Here is a 21,113-nt window from a genome sequence, read left to right on the forward strand (position 1 = left end):
TAAATAGGATACAAAGCATGTGAGTGTCCCAGTAGCTTCTTTCTTTTCCTTTTTTTTCTTTAATTTTCTGTTTTAGGTACATTGTCTATAACATCACTCTGTCTATTTATTATTATAATCAGTTATATATTACAGTGCTTTGTGTCAGCTTTAAATAAAGTGCCTTTTCTGTTTGTGTGTCTGGTAAAATGCCCTTACCTTATTACCTTATTACCACGTTCTCTGACCATGTCATTCATCAGCTGCCACCTTCCTGACAAACTAGATAGATGATGAGCTAGTTAGTTATGAGCAATTAATGAGTCTGAAAAAAGGGGAAGCAGTTGTATTTGGAGAACTAAGAACACAAAAACAAACAGGTAAACAAAATGTTAAAATTAGAAAAATAACTCACTTCAGCAACATTTATCCGCTATTTGATTTGTGTGATTTGTGTACAATATATATTTAAACACAAAATATACAGCTTCATTAAACTTGTACATAAAATTGCAGACATTAAACATCGCAATAGAAAGTCCAAAGCCTGAAATTGCTAGTTAAATAATAACTTAAATAGTTATTAAAAAAGTAAACAATAATGTACAATTAAAAATACATATGGCTATGAGAGTACAAAGGAATAGATCCATGTTTTCTGGAGCAAACATGGGCACATTTGCACTGTAATAAAGCCAAAAACATCAGTAAATGTGGAATGTGGAATGCATGTTAAAAGTGAACAATTCCTGGAAAAAATAACTGAACCAATTCTCTTGTTAATTAAGAACAGGCTTCAAGAACAGAATGTAGAGCTCATCTTTACCCTGATAGGTGTCTAGCTAACTTTCTAGCTCAATTCATGTTCTTTATCAATTACTACTAAGACCAGTTATTTTTGTTGACTTCCAATCAAGTTTCTCTACATAATTGAGAAGTTATTTAAACCATTCAACTGATATATAGGCATCTATAATGCTATTGATAATGATATGCCATCAATATGATAATTATATGCTACATAGCACAGAGAGAGTATCAAACCATTAGTTATTTTAGTGCAAAGATAAACACAAAAGCAAACCATATTTCAAAATTTTATAGATTTATTTGAACACTCAAAAATAGAGATGGTATAATATAAATAATGATGTTGTAGTCCCCAAGATACCCTCTGTACTAACAAAAGTAAGGGTTGATGCTTTATTTTCATGACTTTACTTTGAGTGTACACATGTGTGCTAAAAGGCTCTTGCTCTTAACCCAACACTTGGATGATAGCAGGAAGTGAGAGTAGGATGACTGATGTAACAGAGAGGAACAGATGGGCTGCACCATTACTGGGCTTGGTAGTGGTGGCCATAGTAGTCGTAGCAGATGTGGTGCTTGGGAGGGAGCCCACCGTCTTCAGCAGGAATGGGGTGAAGTCTGAGGTTTTAGAGAAGGTCATTATGCTTGATTTCTGATTAACCACATCCACCTGCAGGCTTTTGCTGGAGCTGGAGTTGGTGCTGTTGGAGTTGGTGATGTTGGAGTTGGTGATGTTGGAGTTGGTGCTAGTGCTGTTAGCAGTGCTAGTGAGCAAAGTCAGGACCGCTGCCTGGAACCATGACGCCCCAACCTTACACATCAGAGGTCCTCCTCTTTCACTCTGAGATGGAGAGTCCGAGAGACAAAAGTCAGCAAGAGATAATAATTACAGGACAGATTACCACACACACATTATGATTTGGTATAATCAAACTGGTTTGGGGGCACAGGTTATTTTATTAGCTTTATTCCTTTGTGTATTTATTTGTGTTTCTCTATTCTTGCAGAGGATTGTGTTTTTTATTTGCTGGGTGACACTGACTTGTAATCAGAACATTGTGTACAAGGTACCAGATAAAAAAACATCTATGTCTCTTCTGGGTAGAGAGGTTGCAGCAATTTCCATGATTTTAATGAACATCCAAATCCCCTGTCCTGGATATGCCTGAATATTTAGAGTAATTAGTTACTGTAAAGCAAAATTCAACACTGAAATCTTGACTTTAGTGTTTTCCTGGAAAGCGAGCCCTACATGTCACAATGCTTAATCTCTGTTAGTAAACTCCTTATAAACTCTCAATATAAACTGGCTTTGGTAGAGATTTAAAGTAAAAAGAATGTTGTTTATGTTAATTAGAGACCTGTTCTAGTGGAAAGGCTTGTGTGCAGATGCTGGTAGATGCAGATGCACTATCACAGCTCACGATAGAAGTGTTGATTTGCTGAAGAGTTTGTTGAGCTACAGCAAGAAAGAAAACAAAGAGACTTAAATTATTTGGAAATGAACAAACACTAGTTAGTTTATTGCTAATTATATGCTAATTATTATTTCTCTCTCTCACCCACACCCACACACACACCCACACACCCACCCACACACACACACACCTGTGTGCACACACACCCACACCCACCCACACCCACACCCACCCTGTACCTCCTCCTCCTGAGCCCCAGCCAGCTGCCCAGCACTGAGTGTTCACAGCAAAGTTGTTGCTGCCCTGGTCCACACATATGGGCTGGATGTAGTTGGACAGCGTTGGTTTAACGGTCAGCTGCAGCACTGCTATGTTGTTTTGTGAAGTGTTGCTGAACGTGATGTTTGCCACTTTGATGGACACCTCGTTGGAGTTGCTGCCGTTCTGCATGAGGCGGCCCAGGATCACGGTCCAGTCAGAAGCGTTGGTGGAGCTGGAGAGAAATGCAGACCAATCAAAGTTCAGAGCTGCTGCCCATGTGTGTTGATGTGGTCCTGACCACTGACTGTGGCATTTGTTTGTTAATTGTTTGGTATTATCTGCCCATGACTTTTACCCAGAGAAGCAGTCAGCAGAGCTCATGACAAACTGGGCAGTGATCAGCGTTCCTCCGCAGACATGGGTACCATTACGCTGAACACTTGCCATCCACGGCCACATGCCAGCAGACGCCAAGCCAGTGCCCGCTCCCGAAAGGTCATTCAGGTTGGCATTGCCACATACCACAGCTGCAGAAAGAGAAGAAATGAAGGCAACTGAAGACTGACAGGAGAGTGTAGTTCATCCATGAAGCAGTACTTGTAGCAACAGTAGTGGTAATGTGGGCAGTTGTGGTAATGTTTGTAGTACTTGTAGTGGTGACAATAACAGTGACAGGATCCACAGCCACAGGTTGTATCTTACATATACTCTGCAATCCACAGGCAAAATATGCCACACTGCTACTGATAAAAGCCTTAGTTTTGATTGTGTGTTGTGGACGGTCTTACGTGGAGCGGTGGTCATGGTGGTTGTGGTCACAACAGTGGTGGCAGGAGGCAGGTTACTGCAGGACACATTCAGGTCTGCGTTGGTGCCAATGGACGTGTACGTGACGAAGCCTGGCTGGTTGCTGGTGATCACCTGGTTGATCCAGTTCTGGTACTGAGACACTCTGGTGTACACACCAGGGTAATTTGCCTGAGCACAACCATTACCAAAGCTTACAATCCCAGCCTGGATCCAAATAGAACCTTGTTTGAGGACTATTGGACCTCCAGAATCACCCTGTGTAGTGCAGAGAGATTTTCATGTTCTCCAAATGAACACATTGTTAAACAGAAAAAGTACTAAAATCAAGCAGAATATGGTAAAATTACCTGACACGAGTCTTTCCCTCCTGGTAAAGCTCCAGCACAAATCATGTTTCCTGTGATTCCTCCACCATATAAGCAGAAACATTGCCTGTTTCCAATAATTGGGACTTGTACTTCCTGTAGGTACCCAGGAGATGGAAGACTTACTGTAACACACATTAAACATTAAACTGGATATCATTAAAATTGGTAGCAGTGTTTTATTCCATGTGCTCTCATTACTAATACTAGAAACCCTGCCAGATCATACTGAAGAATCATAGTGCAAAAGCAAATAAAATAATACTTGTCTTACACAAGTAGTCTTATCCTGCTTTTCCTAATCAGACTAAAGTCCTTCCTGAAGCCTCTCACAGAGGTTAGACTCTCTACCCAGTTAGTGCTAATAGTAGCACACTTCATCCAACACACTTATAAACCAAAGTACTAATTATAAACAATAAGTATAAGACTTATATAACTTTATATAATTATAACTTTATATAACTATAAAGCTGACAACTGTAGAATAAATTTGTATTATATAATTTATCTCTTGGTAGTAGCAGGTTCAAGTTGCACAAAGAAGATGGGGTCAAAGCCCAGGGTGCACACACAGTATCATACTGATAAAATATATGTAAGTCACTCTGGATAAGAGTGTATGCTGATGTAATGTAATATAATGTAAATATTAGACTCAGTTGTTATATTTCATATTTATGGCTTGTCATGGGAAAATAAAGTGAGAGATGCTCCTTTTCATTGTTTATCTCATAATGTCCTATTAGTGAACTTCCATAACAGACAGGCACTGTATGTGGATATAAGATTTAGGATCAGTCCATCAGTGTCTGTTCATCAGGATGGAACTGATGCTCCTGTTCTGATCCCACATCAGTACTCTCGGTTTGATGAGTTTGATAGTTTACATATGGAGCTTAATAAGACACCCTTTACTGTTTCTTACCTTCAGTGGCGATGTTCCCCCAGCCAGTGACCCAGGAGAGGGTCCCATTGAAGAAGGTGCTATTAGAGGCAGCCAGACAGATAGGAGTGACGTAAGGGGTGAAGGTCACTGTGGAAGTCAGCTGAAGCAGAGCCAGGTCGTTGTTATTGGTATTTGCATCATAGTTGGGGTGTATGGTCACACTTGTGACAGATCTGAACACCTGATTCATGTTGTTTCCCTGCAGAGTCTCTGTACCCAGATACACATTAACTTGAGAGGCAGTATATCTGAAAAATGAGAAGAAACATCCTTATCACCATCACCTGATATTGTGGTTACATTACAGTCATGTTTTGTGAATTATGGATTGTGAGCTGCACTGCACAAAGTGTTCTGTGTTTGGTGAGTTTATGTTATGGATGTTTAATTGTCATGTTTAGGTTTATTTCATTGTTTGTTGTGTTGTGAGCTGCACTGCATAATGTGTGTCTTACTTGGTATTTGCAAAGCAGTGTGCCGCTGTCAGAACCCAGCGACTGTTGATGAGGGATCCACCACAGAAATGGAAATTATCGGCAGTGAGACGAATGCTGACTTGCCAAGGCCAAGAACCTGCAGCAGCATTCTGTCCTCCCACTATCTTGTTGTTCAAACTAGCCACACCACACACTGAAGCAGAAATAGCAGAAAAACTGTTGTCTAGCTGGAAGTTTGACTTCTCTCTCTCTCTCTCTCTCTCTCTCTCTCTCTCTCTTTCTCTCTCTCTCTCTTTTTGTGGCCCTCAGTACCAGACTTTTACGCTGCCAACTCACTGTTACATGTGGCTAGCATTTATCCTTCCTGAAGTAGAATATGTTTCTAATCAGATTTTCTAATCACTGCCATTAGAACAAAATTGGGAAACCAGCTACCATGCTGTATGGCTGTGCCAATTCCATAAACAAACTATGCATATATGATCATTTTATGCCTTGAAATAATCCATGTTTAAGAGGAATGAGAAGAAACCTTTATATACAGCTTCAAGAGAAAAATTCAAGAGAAGAATTGTGATGTAACCATTTCCATAACCAGGATTTCTGCGTGAATTACATTTTTTACATTTACATGCTGCCTGATAATTCATTAATGATCTGACTAATAGTAACTCAATCGATGTGATTCAATGCCCTACACATGGATCCTGGAATGCTGGAGGCTGTATTACATGAACAGAACATCAAGAACTCAGTGGAGCTGTGGAAGTCAACCATACTGTAGAGACCCACTTCAAGCCAATAGCATGAGTCATCATCAAGTGTGGGATTTACCAAGTAGATGGTAAATGGTTGGAATGGAGCAACCATCAGGCTCCTCCTGTACATGAATGACATCAAGCTGTATACCAGAACTGAGTGTGACATCGACTCACTAATCCATTTTACCGGGATATACAGCAATGGCTTTGGAATGTAATCCGGACTGGATCAGTGTGGTCAGATGGTCACAAGGAGAGGGAAGGTAGCTAGAACATAGGGACTCACACTACCAGAAGGTAACATAATAGCAGCTATGAGGACCTTGGAATGGCTCCAAATGATGAAGTGATGAGAACGTCACAAGTGAGGAGAAGCAGGGACCGTACCAATTTCTGGAAATTGCTGGATTGAAAGACAGCACAGAGGCACTAATTATGACAGCACAGGTACTGAATAGAGATCAATAGAGGCATGACCCCAGATGCAGGCTGTGCAGGGCTCAGGAAAAAGAAACACGAAAAGCTCACGAAATATCAAGGGTTAAAAAAAGAGCCAGAAAAAATGAGTGGTGAGGGCAATTGTGATTCCCATGGTAATTGGAGCACTAGAGGCTGTGACCCCCAAACTGGGGCAATGACTCCAGCAGATCCCTGGAATGATATCCAAGCTCTCCGTCCAGCAGTCCTAGGAACAACTAAAATACATCGCAGTATTCTCAAACTCCCAGGCCAAAACAAAATTCAAAATAAAATACAGACATTTCTTGGGGGTGCCCTGGAAGGTGCTAAGGCAGCCCTAGGCACCCTGCAGATGCCATGCTGACCAGTAGGTGGCAGCACTACCAGGCCCCGAGAACCTGTTGTAGTTTGTCACATATTTTTAGAAATGAATTGCTCTCTAAATACTCACATGACACTATATACCCCATGTCACATTATTACCCTTGATTTGGGTTTTTTTACCTTTATGCTTTTGTGTTTTACCTTTATGCTTTTAGTTGTTTTTATATGTTAAATTCATGAAACAGTGTAATGAAACAGATCATTTGATGTCACCCCATGTATCACCCTGTGTATCACCCCATCTATCACACCTTGCATCTTTGTCACTGCATGTATCACCCCATGTATCACTCTCTTTATCACCCTGTGTATCACCCCTTGCATCTTTGTCACTCCATGTATCACCCTGTGTGTGACCTCATGTATCACCCCATGTATCACCCCTTGCATCTTTGTCACTCCATATATCGCTGTCAGTTGTTTGAGGATGTTATGACCTGCATGTTCACTAATCTTTGTAGGACACCCACACCTGTAGTAGCAGGCTAAGGCAAATCTTTTATAAACACTTCTAGTACCTTTTCTTCTAAGGTCCTCTACCATCTCCTTTGATTGGGTCATAGACAATTCTGTTGTGCAACATATTTACTTGGCAGGGCAGGGAAGAGTCACAACTAATTGATAGGACCAACTTACTCAGACACTTACTCAGATACAAGTAGGTAATTTCCCTAGACCTTCACTTTTACATAAATAATCTAACTGTTTAAACAATATCTTTAATAAAAATAGGGTATAACAAAATTTTTATTGTTTTGTTTGTGGAATATGTTTATTTGTCTTATTTGCAAGTACAAGAAGATCAGATGATCAGATCACATGATAGAGGCCTTTTGTGCAGAAATCCCCAAAAATACATCATTTTTCTTCAACTGTACACAGATATCAACATGCAATCATTATCAGACATTCAGTCTCACACTGTTAGCTGGGTTTACCTTATCAGACATTCAGTCACAAGCTGTTAGCTGTGTTTACATTATCAGACATTCAGTCACAAGCTGTTAGCTGGGTTTACAGTATTTGTGTATGTGCTGCTTTCACCTATTTCTCTCCAAACCTTATTCACTGAATACTGTTCCATCTATTATAAAGTTTATTACAGCATTTTTATTTATTTATTTTATAAAATAAAATAAAAAGTAACTTACCACTCAGCTGTGAGTTGCACCCTGGAACACAGAACAAAGACAAGGTCCCATGAAGTTAACATATTTTATTAATTTATTGGTTGTATACTCAAGCAAGATTATGCAAGGATGAAAAGGATATAGAAAATATTTTTCTTCTAGATGTTTTCTATTGTTCTGGGGAAAAAAAATCACTTTTGTCTTCACATTTCAGCTCAAATACTCAGATGATCACTGCTAGTTCAGTTCACAGGTTGTCAATGACATATTTGCTCCCTCAGCCAGCTAAAAGGTGATTATTTTTATTAGATATATGTAATCTAACATTGTTGTGAAACCATGAACTCTTCCTTCTTCTTTTTAATGTGTTTTGTGTTTGTGGTTATGTGTAGTTTAGCAGACTGGCTGAGCATTGAACAACAGTGCTGGTTCTCCTCTCTAATATACTCCCATCAGTTGATTGGCCGATCTCCGGCACACTCTGTCAGTTTATTGGTTGGTTGACACTTGGCATCATGGACCTGCCTTTGAAAATGGTCAAGTGTATTTCATTGCTAGCCGAGCTGATCTATTAACTTTACTGAAGTTAATAGTTATCAAAGTTAGATTATTCTTACAGACGTATCCAAAGAAGTCCACACTAGTCTATTTTTGCTTCTTTTGGATAGTTATTTTGTTTAAAAAAAAAATTTAAACTCACAAATGGCCTCTTTGCTCAGACAGCTTGGAGACAAATTAACAAATAATTAAAATATTACAAATTAAAATAACCCAAACTAAAATTCTTTACTGGACAACAACAGAGCAAACACTCCAGCAAAGTTGAACTAAAGGCCAAGTTTGTAATATTACAGCCACTAAATTTGCTAAGTAGACCACAAATACCTACAGACCACGGTACTGGTAGAACCAGTTAGTTTAAACCAGGGTTACTCAACTCAGTCTTTTGGACCCAACAAACAATCCACATTTTGCTATAATCCAGCCCCAAAACACCTGAACCAGATATTCAGCATTCTTAATGGCTTTGTCATAGCATGCAGCATGTGGGGTAGAACAGAAATGTGGGCCGTCCTGTGGGTTATGATAACAGAGATAAGACACCACAGTCACCAGAAATGGAAAACGTTCACATATATACCATTAGTTGCTGACATGTCCTATAGTTTTATAAACATACAGACGTAGTTTACAATAAATGAAAAAGCATTGCACATGGAACCCCACCCCTCCACCCTCCTCATTCCACCCTCTGTGCCGCTACAATATTTTAACAAAACAGAAAATACACAACAAACAAATCAAAAGGAGATGCCATCAGAGCCATATTGTAGGTGATAATACATCCATGGATGTAAAAACAAACAAGCTATTGTAACACCAACATACTTTTTGGATGCTGATGTAACTTCCAGAGAAAGTTCTGGTAACGAAGAACTGAATAATCAGTCATGAAACTGGCCAATAAGATTAAATTAATAAGGTTAAATTAATTTCCATCACAAAGTTAAAGGTGTCCTGACCTTAGTTATTTTTGAAATAGACTAATAGAGGACAAAAATCCCTTTAAAATTTTACTCATTCATTTTTTATTTATTTATTTTTAGGAAATTGATTTAGTTCTGTTTTTTCTACATTTATTTTCAATGATGTGCTTACATACAGCATGTCTACTTTAAATGGTCCCTATTTGACAAGTGAACAAACTGACCATCGATGTGACCAGTGCACTCAGTGTTCTGTCATGCTCGGGCATTATATTTCTACATGTGGATTTGACAACATTAGACATGTTGCTGAGAATAAGATTACTTGAGGTCCACTTTGGTTTAGTGAGCAGGTAAATAAACATTCAAGAGTGATGTTTATAAACTTACCTTTGGGTAGGAGGCTGAGTAGAAACCCCACACAGAGTGTCCTGAACATCACCATCGTCATTTTCACTTAGGTTTCACTAACCCTTACATCACTGACTCCTTACATACACCTGTAAAATCCCTCCTCCCCACACCTAAGACACACCTCTCTCTCTCTCCGGCTTTCCTGGACAGATCTCATATCTGATTGCATACCTAAATTCATATTTGTTTTCCTGTTACAGCATATTTAGATATGCATTCATGAAAAATTGTACTTAATTTCTGGTTTTTCCATACCAAATTAACCAGATGAATCTGTTTTTTCCATACCAAATTAACCAGATGAATCTATTCCATTGTTCTTGGAAACATTTTAATTATCTGTTTTACCATGATATTTCCTAAATCTATTGCCTTATTACTAACTAAATAAATGTTATGCTTTTTTTCTTTTGAAACTAACAAAACTAAAAAAGATTAACATTACCCAGAATGCCTAGAGGGCAAACACGGCACGCAGTAATGACCAAACAAGTTCTTCCTGATTCTTTCCTTCACTGTCAGACTGTTTAAACAAGCTCAAAAAACTTTTCCCTATTTAACATTCCTTTGTCAAAACATCACAATACATTGATGTTAATGTTATTGGTACATTAGTGTGACTTTAAAAAGGTTAAAGGAAGATTCTCAAGATTCTCTTTTGGACATCCATGTTGATTGTCCTGAATTTTCTCCTTGTGCAATAACACTGGCTATAAATAATTTTTATAGAGATTTTGTACATTTCTTCAGAACCAAGGTCAGTACTTTAAAACCAGTCAAGCCATTTTTCCAGATGTTTAAGTAAAGAAATAGTTCTTAATGCTGGAGTCAGAGATGTCTTTTAGACAGAACTTTTAGAATGTAAGAGGGGTCTCAGTAGGGTCATGGCGGTTGTAGCTCAGTCCTTAAGGTACTTAACTAGTAATCAAAAAGTTGCCAGTTCAAATTCCACCACAGCCAGGTTGCAACTGTTGGACCCCTGAGCAAGACCCTTAACTCTCAGTTGCTCAAGCTGTGTTCAGTCAGAATTGTAAGTCACTCTGTATAAATGTGTCAGCCAAATGTAAAATGGCTAAAGAGGCTCCCTGACAGCTGTGCAGGGTTCACATCTTGGTCCCAATTGGCAAAAGGGGCCCAGTTGATGTATAAGGGACATGCTTTATGTTAGCCAACGCACAGGGGAGCCTGGAGTAGGCAGAGGTCAATCACCATGCAAGAGGGCGTGTGGCACCACAATGTTTCAGGCACAGTGTAGCATGGGGTTTGCTATGCTCCCAGCCTGGATTTGTTCTGGGATACCTTGCCTCAGATACGTATGGCACGAGACTGTGGTGCGTCAGGCCAGGTGTGGTTTGGGAAGCCTGTGCTCCAGGTGTGATATAGCGTTGGGAAAGGAGGGCACAGGTGTGTTGTGCCTGGCAAGGGGGGTGTTTATGTAATTCCGTTATGTCTTATTTAAGCCTGTTCTGCTTGCAGTACCGATTGTCGGCCATTGTATGTTACGTTGGCTCCTTTTGTTGTAGCTAGTGTAGATGTTCAGTTTCATTTCGTTATTTTCATTAAACATTTCAGTTGGAGACCTGGACCTCTGCTTCCTCCTGTTTTGTCTGCACGTTCATCATCTCTGTAACTTTGGGATAGATGAAGCAGGTTGCAAGAGTGAAGGTTTTAAAGCCATTTTAATGTTGCCTTCACAATCTAGTGTCTAGGGCACCAGTGTAACAGAATGACCATAGCTCATCAGTGTTTAAACAGGAAAAAAACACAAGACCACATAATGGGACCACAATAGAAAACCAGAAACCAGGCAAAACCAACACTGAACCAGGCACCAGCAAAACAAATACTCTGCAGTGTTGACAGGAAATGGAGGGGTATAAATGCACAGGAGTAGATGAAGTTAAGTACAGTCTGCTGGAGACAATGACCATAATGGATACGATCATAGTTTACAAGGGGGAGTAACCAAGATGGGGCCAAGAAGTAAACAAGAGCACATGGCAGGCCTGACAGGATTGTGACAGTCTGTGACAGAAACTTGCAAATAACAAATTTAAAATGTATTTTATTTACTATGTATATTATGCACAGTATCACAAACCCAGTTTTGTAAAAATGGGTCAAGAAAAGTCTTCATAATTTCCAGACATGTGACTGGCCTGGAGATCTGGAGGACAAAAAACACTTCCAATATGGCAGTTAAAACTGGACACTCCTGTCATGATTGGCCACCCTCCTAGCATCCCTGTCTCTATGGTTACCTGTCTCATGCCTTTGTTTTCTTTTACGTCCTTGTTGTGGTTCTGTTCCTCAGTTCAGTTTCCTCTGCCCCTCCGTGTTTATGCAGTCTTGTTGCTAGTCAATGTTAATCTATGCCTGGATGGTGTCATTTCCTAGCTGTTGTCATGTACATTGCGTTTGTTTGTTCTAGTCACCATTGTGATTCCTAGCCCCTGTTTGTCCTCGTGTCTTTACTTCCTTTTGTTAATCATGAATTCCTGGACTCTACATCTTGGATATATGACCCTGGACTTTTCAAATGATTATGACTTTGGATTTGCACATCATAACTTTTTCAGTGTATGCATCCGCCTCATAACCACTCAACGTTACAACTCCACAGCACAGGCCTGTTAATTCTCCATCTGTACCAAGCAACAAATGTTTAGATTTGAGCAAGTTTCACTGACTGTTAGCTGAGGTCATTCAACATCTGAAGCCTACTTACTGTACTGAAAACATCACATCTCATTTATTTGAAGTGGTTAATGGTGCAGAAAGGACTAACACTCTTGCCTTGATAAGTACCTCACACATCACAGGCTGTGTGCCAGCTGCATTTAGACATGCAGTAATACAGCATCTCATTACGAAGAAACTTTTGGATACCTGAGTTCTTTAACTATAGAGCTGTCTCTAAGTTACCATTTCCTTCAAAAGTGTTGAAGAAAGTTGCATATATTCAACCACAACCATTCTTAGCTGAACCTGGCATCTATAAACACGTTCAATCAGGTTTTAACACAATTTCACAGCATCAAAACTGCTCTTTTAAGATTTTTTAAATGATTTATTGTTAAATGTTGATTATGGCAGTTCTGATATTTTATTGTTATTGGGATGCCCAGTAGCTTTTGATACTGTTGATCATGCAATCCCTCTATCTCACCCAGAGCAATGTGGATCACAGGTACTGCCCTCCGCTGGTTTAGACCCTACTTCTATCCTGGCTGATAGACATTTTTCTGCATGTCTTGGTGAGGCTTCTTCGTCCAATGGCCCACTCACTTGTGGGGTTCCCCATGGATCTATCTTGGTTCCAATTCTTTTTTGTTGTACATGTTGCCATTAGGGTCCATTTTTAATACATATAAGATCTCATTTCATTGTTATGTGGATGAAACAAGTATATCCTTTTAAAATCTGTTCCTACTGTTCAATACAGTGCTTGGTTAATTGCTTGCACAGTATAAAAATGGATGAATTTAAACTTTCTCAATTTAAAATAAGATAAACTGAGATAATTATGTTTGGACAACCTGACCTTTTGGTCAAGAACATTAATTCTCTCTGTCCAATAGTTTGCTACAGTAGATCATTTGCTAAGAATCTAGAGATGATTTTTCATAGCTTTTTTGTTTGATAAGCAGCTTTGATTTTGAAAAGGTAATTCATGCTTTTAGTTCTGGGAAAGATTATTGTAGTTTTTTATATGTGAATCTGCTGTATCTTTGTCATCTTCAGTTAGTTCAAAATGCTGCAGGCCTTCCTTCAATAGGCAGAAGGAAGCATGATTTGATATTGCTTGTCCTGGCATCCCTTCACTGTCCTCCAGTGAAATTTAGGGTTGGTTTTTTAGATTTTATTCTTGGTTTTTAAAGCCCAGAATTGGATGGCACCATCATACCTTGCAGAGATTTGACTGCTTTGTATTTCATTGAAAGCTCCTAGGTCTGCCAATCTAATGCTTTTAGGATACCCACGTCTAAACTCAGGAGCCCATTTCAGGATGGCTCAGTCTTTAGATATAAGTCAATGCTAAAGACACATACTTTTTAAACTCTGGAGTTGGTGTACCCATTGCAACTATTAAGAATGTGTTATATGTTTTAAAATTGATCTATTACTGCTACAAAGCTATCTGTCTTATCTTATAATAATTGTTGTATTAAGCCAGTACAGCACTTTAGTCAACCCTGTGCTGTAAATTTAAATTTTGCCTTGCCACAGTATTTCAGCCACTAAGAGCAACGGTATCTGCCAGAGCATCACTTTGGCAGTCTAGTTAGCTAGCTACCTAGATATCCTATATCTTATGGAGAATCCCTTACACTGACATCAGACTGAAAGCTTAGAAAAGTACAGACATTTTTAGCTTTATATTTTGTGTATGGATCAGTAATGCTGTTTGGGAGATGAAAGAGAAGAAATTATTTATTGTCAAATCAAAGGTGAATCCTAATTAGCCAACGTTAGCTAGCTAGCTACCCAACATTGATCCATGTGTCGTTGTAATGTAATTGAGCAAACCGACAACAACAGAGGGACAGTGACAAAGAGACATAAGATGGTATGAGGAAGAATCCTCAGTGAGCATGAATAAAAGTATGACTGACTGTAAAGTAGAGTCTGTGAGTGAGCATGACTATGACATTTTGGACATTCTGCTGTAAAGGAACTTCTAAGAAATGATAAGCTAAGACAAGACTGTATTGTCATTGTAGTTGTACAACAAAACTATGTTTGGTAGCTGACAGGGAGACCACAGGGCCATGGGACTAGGAATATGGCCACGTATAATACAGTGTACTTGGAAGTAATAACAGACAAAAATGTATTTGTTATTAGTTCCTAGATTACATTTTTTTTTAAAAAAGGTTTAATGAAATGTTTCTGTACCTCACCTGTAGAACAGGTAGTGCAAGGTTCTAGCAACCCCAAGATCATGCACTTGATCCTTAGGGAACACAGACTGTTTTATTGATAAATAGGTAAGTTGATCTGGATAAGCGCACTTTCCAAATGCTGTAAATGTAAATATGACACAACAGAAACCACATATAGTCTAGGGACTGATGACAAATACATTTTGTCTTTTATTACTTCAAAATTGACTAACACATGAAAGAAAAAACATACCATACCATGTATCATACACACACAGATGTGTTTTACCCTGTGCACACAGCCTACAACACTGTTCAACGGAGAGGACTGCTAAAGTTATTGGCCCTGGTCGTTTACACCTTTTTGGATAAAAGTGTGAGGTAAATGTAATTGATTATATCTATAAACCCCATTCAGTACAATATGTCATAATAATTGTGATCCATGACCACAAGCGCGATTGTGGAGAAATTAGGCAGTTGTTTCCCTGACGGAAATAAATGCTTCTTAGGCATTCTGCCAATAAAACTAATCTGGGGTCTGTAGTAGCATTTGCTACAGATACAAAAAGGGTCACTGGTTGTGGTATGAGTTGATTTGCATATTACATGTCAAATAGCAATTATGAAGTGGCTAACTGGATTTGACTACCAAATGCATGTCATTAAAATCTTATCAGGATGCAATCCACATACTAGTCTCATGACAACCAGGTATAAATAAGGAAACAGTGTGACTGGTCTAGAGTGTTTTACACAACCAGCCTACAAACAGTCCAGAGAGGAGGACTGCTGACCTTTAAAAAATGTGCCACTGTAATGCTTAGTCAATTTGTTCACTCCCGGGTCCATATAATGTCAAGCTGAATATGTTATACTAAAATTAAAATTAAAATGTATTTCTTTACAATAAAATCCAACATTGACCCTGTACCCTGAACAATCTTTACCGTCTTCTTACTGCAGTCACATCCTGGTTTCTTTTCCATTGTTTTCTTTCTTTTGTGATATGTGGAATTAACTCTCTTTGTTGTCAAACAGTGAATGCATTTAGTTGTTTTTGCTTTTTCAGCCAACTGCTTGTGGCCCACATTTGTGTGGTTTACTTATTGGTATAAATCGCCACTGTATGTTTTGTTTATAAGTACTCAATCAATGTGTAAAACCAAACAAAGTCCAGTATTGTAAACCTACAGTTTTAGTGAAAATATACAGGAATTTGAATTGAGAAAGTAAACTAAAGTAAATTTTAACTATCCTGTGTGTTAAATGTAACATCCTTACTTGGAATATGTGGTTTGAATGGCAGTCAGAGCTTTTACAAAAAAAAAAACAACAAGGAAAATTAAGCAATCTTTAATTTACTCTCAGTTTTATTTATGCGAAGAGTGAATTTAATTCAGTTTTTATTTTATTGGCGTGCACATCACAACAGGAATTGCCACAGAGTGACTTAGAAGCAAATTGTAAATAAAATCCCTTTAGGAAGGTGTTTTGGCCCCAAAATGAGGATATTATCTGTTCTTTACTGGTGGTTTTGTTCTTGAGGTTGTATTGCAGAAGTACAGCTCCTATTAGGTCTTCCTGTAAACTTTGCTCCATTGCTCAAAGTACCAAGAGAACAAACAGGTCACCCAGGTTTCAACTGTCAACTCTCAACTTTCAATGTTAAGAGAACAAGAGCACCTGCTCCTTCACACTATTCAGCGAAGGAACGAAGGGAGGCTGAAAAGAACTCTGTGTGTGTGTGCGTGCGTGCGTGCGTGCGTGCGTGCGTGAGTGTGTGTGTGTGTGTGTGTGTGTGTGTGTGCGTGCGTGCGTGCGTGCGTGTGTGTGTGTGTTCTGAATAAACCAGTCAGCCTGTGTCTATGCTCATGTTCTGAGAACTCAGTCATAAAAAGCAGACTGTTTAAACTGTGATGTCATGGTGGCTTTTCCATGCAAACAATTGTGTTGTCAATTGAGAGAATGTAAGGTATGTAAGAGCAAGGGTTATGTGTATATGCCAAACAGGTTATGGTGTTCAGAGACAGTTTCCACAAAAGGGGCCTCAGACAGGTTCAAGAAATCTAGGGATGGCTAACATGAGTGTGAGGACTGAATGTCCAAAGTAAGGGCACTACACACCAGTAGGACAGGACTGAATGTCCCATATAAGGGCACTACACACCAGTAAGACAGGGCTGATAATGTCCTTGATGGAAATGTTTTCATCATTTTGACTCAAGACCTGTGTGCAGTCATATGCCCCAGGGTATTTATAGGCTCCGACAAGTTTTTATTAATGAATGCATCATTAGAAAAACATTGTGGATGTGTGTACGGCATTTCCTCCCATGTCTGATTAAACAGAGTAAATAATCTCAGTCAGACTTGTTCACGGCTTTAAACTCTCAACATCGCACTGTATGCCGTGAGCCTCTTAACCATGCACAGAGTATTATCCTGTGTTTAGTGTGATGCTATTTGCATTATGTGTTATAGAGGTCAAAAACTGTACCTGGTTACCACTGTGACCTCACCAGACCCATCGACTCTGTTGCTAGGTCGGGTTTGCTTGTTTACTGTGTGCTCTGAGTAGGGCCATGGAGTGACTCTCACTGAATAATTTGAGTACCTCTGTTAAATATGTTAGTCATTTCTTAATAATTATAAGCAACTCTTATGTTTATAGCAAATTACTATTAATGGTGCGTAGCACAAAACTAACAGTGCTGTGTGTGTGTGTGTGTGTGCGTCTAAATCATATTTTGTCACTGAATCATGGAGGAAAATTAGGTCACGTAACTGGTGATCAAAAAGTATATATTTAATGGTTAATAATAGCTGTGTAAGCTGTTTCCATTCTGTGTAGCAGAAGAGGTTTCTAAGCACACACTATTCACCCAGACTCTAGGGGTCGAGTATTCACCCAGACTCCAGGGGTCGAGTATTCAGCCAGACTCCAGGGGTCGAGTATTCACCCAGACTCCAGGGGTCGAGTATTCAACCAGACTCCAGGGGTCGAGTATTCAGCCAGACTCCAGGGGTCGAGTATTCACCCAGACTCCAGGGGTCGAGTATTCAGTCAGACTCCAGGGGTGGAGTATTCAGCCAGACTCCAGGGGTCGAGTATTCAGTCAGACTCCAGGGGTCGAGTATTCAGCCAGACTCCAGGGGTCGAGTATTCAGCCAGACTCCAGGGGTTGAGTATTTAGCCAGAATCCAGTAACTATATGTGTGTTCTGCATCTTGTGTCCTCAGTTCTGTGGCGATTTGTAAAGCTACAGATCTCCAGCTCAGCTGCTGTGTCTGATTCTTTGCACAAGTTGTCTGTGCTAAGCAGTCTGAAGGTGGGCATAAAACTCACTCGACTAGGATCTGTGCTTTTACAGATTTACTTTATCTTTTTTTTTAATTTACGATCTCCTCCTGGGGCCCCCCACAGCACAAGCCCCCCCCCCTGCAGTGTGTGTTCTGTGTGCCCCTCCTCCACACCGCTGTCTGTGACCTGATCTACGGCTATCTAAGAATCAAACGTGAACATCTGTATTTGTAACAGTGAAGCTTTTAGCTCATTTCTCCCAAAGTTTCATACAGTCATATATAGTAAATACAATGCACACACTGTCTTGCTCATTCTCTTTCTGACTGCTCCTAAATTACTTTACTCATTAAATATGTAGACACCCTCAGATACCATCCAGTTAAAACTGACAGTCTAACCACACCATTCTTTTTAAACCTAATGGAGTACTCACACACCGCACTGCTCACATGTCAGAGATGTAGTGGGTGTTTGGGTCAGGGGTTTGTGATGAACGACTGGGCTAAGGGTTTACACCACCCTGCACACAAACCCTATCACCACCTCTGAGATGGCCTGAGTCATTACCCCAAACAGCGAGGCAAGATCTCTCTCTCTCTCTCTCTCTCTCTCTCTTTATATATATATATATATATATATATATATATATATATATATATATATATATATATATATATATATATATATATATATATATAACCTTTCACAAATCAGCAAGGCCAGTTTCTGAAATTAAATTGCATTGCTTTGTCAGTTTTTGGCCAACTACATTAAATGCTCTGTTACATAAATCAGTTCAGTCCAACTCTGTCACTTTGATCCAGGTTTCATTTATATAACTGTCATTTTAATTCACAAATATAGATGTGCAAAACGCGCACACATGTAAGGGATTGCAACACGGAGTTATAGACGAAGGAGTTCTGAATCGCTATCCACAAGATAACTACCCAAAGAGGCAAGGTTTCCTCGTCTAGGCCAGTGTTTGAAATCATAATCGGCGTAAGACACAAGGATGCGCTCAAATATAATGAATGAATCACGTAATAGCAAATGTTTACTATTACAATTATTCATATCTTTATACGTAATTTGTAAGATTATTAATAAGACCGAAAATGTATTTGAATATAGTTATTGGACAGTAGCACAGGTCATTAGAACTGAGAGAAATGAGTAACATGGGTTATTCAGTTTTTTACCACTGCTAAACTATACATACCCACACCAAAAAGAAAAGAAACACACACTGAAATGCTTCCCCCACTACCGCTAAGTTAAACGTCTATCACGTCACTACTCAATAATAAAAATAAATGTCAAATTATCTGAAGGATAGTCAAAAATATTCTAAAAGATATTTTCAAAATTAGATGGATTAGATGTTTTCACGCTAATCCAGAGCGACTTACAAAAGTGCTTTGTTATTTACTCAAAGAACACATCCTAGTACTGTACAGTAGGTTAGATTCATTGAAGATTGAAGACCAGAACAGACCAGTACAGAAGCTCGTTTTTACTCGGGTTGAGCTTCAGTGGTGGGCTGTCATCCTTGACGCAATGTCAGTCAAGCATGCTGAGATACATCTGGAGACCTGCATGTCGGAGGGTGTGAAGGAAAGAATGATCTGGGTGTCGTTAGCATAGCAGTGGTAGGGGAAGCCATGTGAAGATATTACTAAACAAACAAACTAGACAAACACAAAGTAGCCCAGGGAAGATTTGTACCCTGCCCAATGCACACACGCATTTTACATGAGACACGAGACATTTTCAAGCTTGGGTGTCTGTTATAGACTTTAAAGAGAAAATGGGAGAAATTCCGTTCGGTTGACAACTGACTTTTTACATTTTTCATAAAATGGCACAACCAGCATTTCTTCTGTTTTCTCACATTAATCTATTTCATAATTAATCACATTATCCATAAAATATTCACAATCACAAAATAAACGAGGCTGTGGTAAAATAAAAGACAATTTACCAAGGTGAGATTAGACTGCATTACTCTTTAAATACATCGTCTTAAAGCCAAACACTAAGATAAACTGCATGCAGCTGGTTTAATGCGGCCAAATGGAAGACATTTATGAATAAAGGCTAAAACATACAAATATATAGCAACTAAAAATATACAACTACAAATAAAAACTCGGCAAGCAAGGTAAATTCACATTCTATTGTGGCTACTGATGTTACGGATACCTTCTTTAAATGAGTCAAAGGAAAATAATAAATAGGAAAAAGTCATTTATAAATTATTGTGATCTCCCATATTTGTGTGCCTCACCTGTTGTTTTTGTCCGCGTGAAAATGTCAGAAGGATTTTACTGCCATCTTCAGGACTCCTGAAGAACAAGAACAAAACGTTGCTGATATCGTTCATCTTTTTTGGAAATAGCTTTTTGTATACCACAAAGTCATTTTTTAAAAAGAGCCAGCTTTTCTAAACCTCGCATAGGCTTATTAATGAAAACTTGCAATAAAGAGAGTTGTGTTTTTTATTCTGATCGAAAGGTCAAGCCCTTGTGATTTTTAGTGTGGTGTTTTAATAGTGATTGCGAGCTCTCTGTCCAGATAGTGAATACTGTTTACCTCCCGTATCGCTGTCACACATCTCCATCTGCACACACGAGGCCTTAAGCAAACACACCTCCCGCCACGCCTGTGCCTGTAATGCTCTCAGGCAGCCATATTCTCTGACAGTGAGTTTGTCCTACCAAGTTGTCAGACTGAGCTGTTGCACGCTTTGTCTCTACGGCCACCAGTTGGGCAAACCCCTGAAACTCTGAACATGTCTGCTGCGTGCGTTCGTCTGCTGATCGGCTCCTGGTCCGTCCTTCACATCAGCCATATTCCTGTTAAGGCGAACTGGTACGTGGTTGGGCTGTTTCCCGCCGCACAAGATGGACCTCTTTCCTGGATGACTAATCATGCCCAGACCTTTCCTGTGTGTATTTATAACTTTTTAAAAGCTCTTGTCTCACCCTTCCAGTGGGGGGTTGTATAATTGTACCAGAGGTCTAGGAGTTTGAGGGTACGTGTGTGTGTGTGAGTGTGTGTGTGTGTGTGTGTGTGTGTGTGTGTGTGTGTGTGTGTGTGTGTGTGTGTGTGTGTGTGTGAGAGAGAGAGAGACGTGGTGCAGAATTTCCACTGTTTCTAGTTCTGCGCTCTTCTGGGCTGATTGATGATGTCATTCCTGAGGTCTGTGGAGCCCCTCCTCCATCCTAGGGGTCACAACCCTGAGTGCCCCATC

At 39.4% G+C, this 21,113-nt stretch overlaps 1 protein-coding gene and 1 long non-coding RNA gene across 2 annotated transcripts; both read right to left on the reverse strand.

Moving 5' to 3' along the window:
- Nucleotides 1-310: 310 nt before the first annotated feature.
- Nucleotides 311-9,776, reverse strand: LOC113588889 (polyserase-2-like). Its single transcript, XM_035525181.2, has 10 exons — nucleotides 9,641-9,776; nucleotides 7,785-7,805; nucleotides 5,048-5,222; nucleotides 4,572-4,840; nucleotides 3,626-3,768; nucleotides 3,257-3,533; nucleotides 2,824-2,995; nucleotides 2,447-2,700; nucleotides 2,151-2,248; nucleotides 311-1,630 (listed from the first exon to the last, which is right to left on the reverse strand). Exons 1-10 carry the CDS (start codon nucleotides 9,699-9,701, stop codon nucleotides 1,238-1,240), a joined length of 1,863 nt encoding a protein of 620 aa, XP_035381074.2. The 5' UTR covers nucleotides 9,702-9,776; the 3' UTR covers nucleotides 311-1,237.
- An 8,906-nt stretch (nucleotides 9,777-18,682) lies between these two features.
- Nucleotides 18,683-20,723, reverse strand: LOC145655742 (uncharacterized). Its single transcript, XR_014121700.1, has 3 exons — nucleotides 20,453-20,723; nucleotides 20,148-20,205; nucleotides 18,683-19,452 (listed from the first exon to the last, which is right to left on the reverse strand). It is a non-coding gene; the product is annotated as an uncharacterized LOC145655742 (long non-coding RNA).
- Nucleotides 20,724-21,113: the final 390 nt, after the last annotated feature.

Source organism: Electrophorus electricus, unplaced genomic scaffold, assembly GCF_041902795.1.
Source record: "Electrophorus electricus isolate QZ-2024a unplaced genomic scaffold, ASM4190279v1 Scaffold335, whole genome shotgun sequence".
NCBI classification, from domain to species: domain Eukaryota; kingdom Metazoa; phylum Chordata; class Actinopteri; order Gymnotiformes; family Gymnotidae; genus Electrophorus; species Electrophorus electricus.

Coding starts and splice junctions, on each gene's coding strand:
- LOC113588889 (XM_035525181.2), bottom strand. CDS start 9,701: ATGACGATGGTGATGTTCAGGACACTCTGTGTGGGGTTTCTACTCAGC. Junction 4,841..5,047: donor CACTGCTTTGCAAATACCAA/GTAAGACACACA, acceptor CTCATTTTTCAG/ATATACTGCCTCTCAAGTTA. Junction 2,996..3,256: donor CACCATGACCACCGCTCCAC/GTAAGACCGTCC, acceptor CTCTTTCTGCAG/CTGTGGTATGTGGCAATGCC.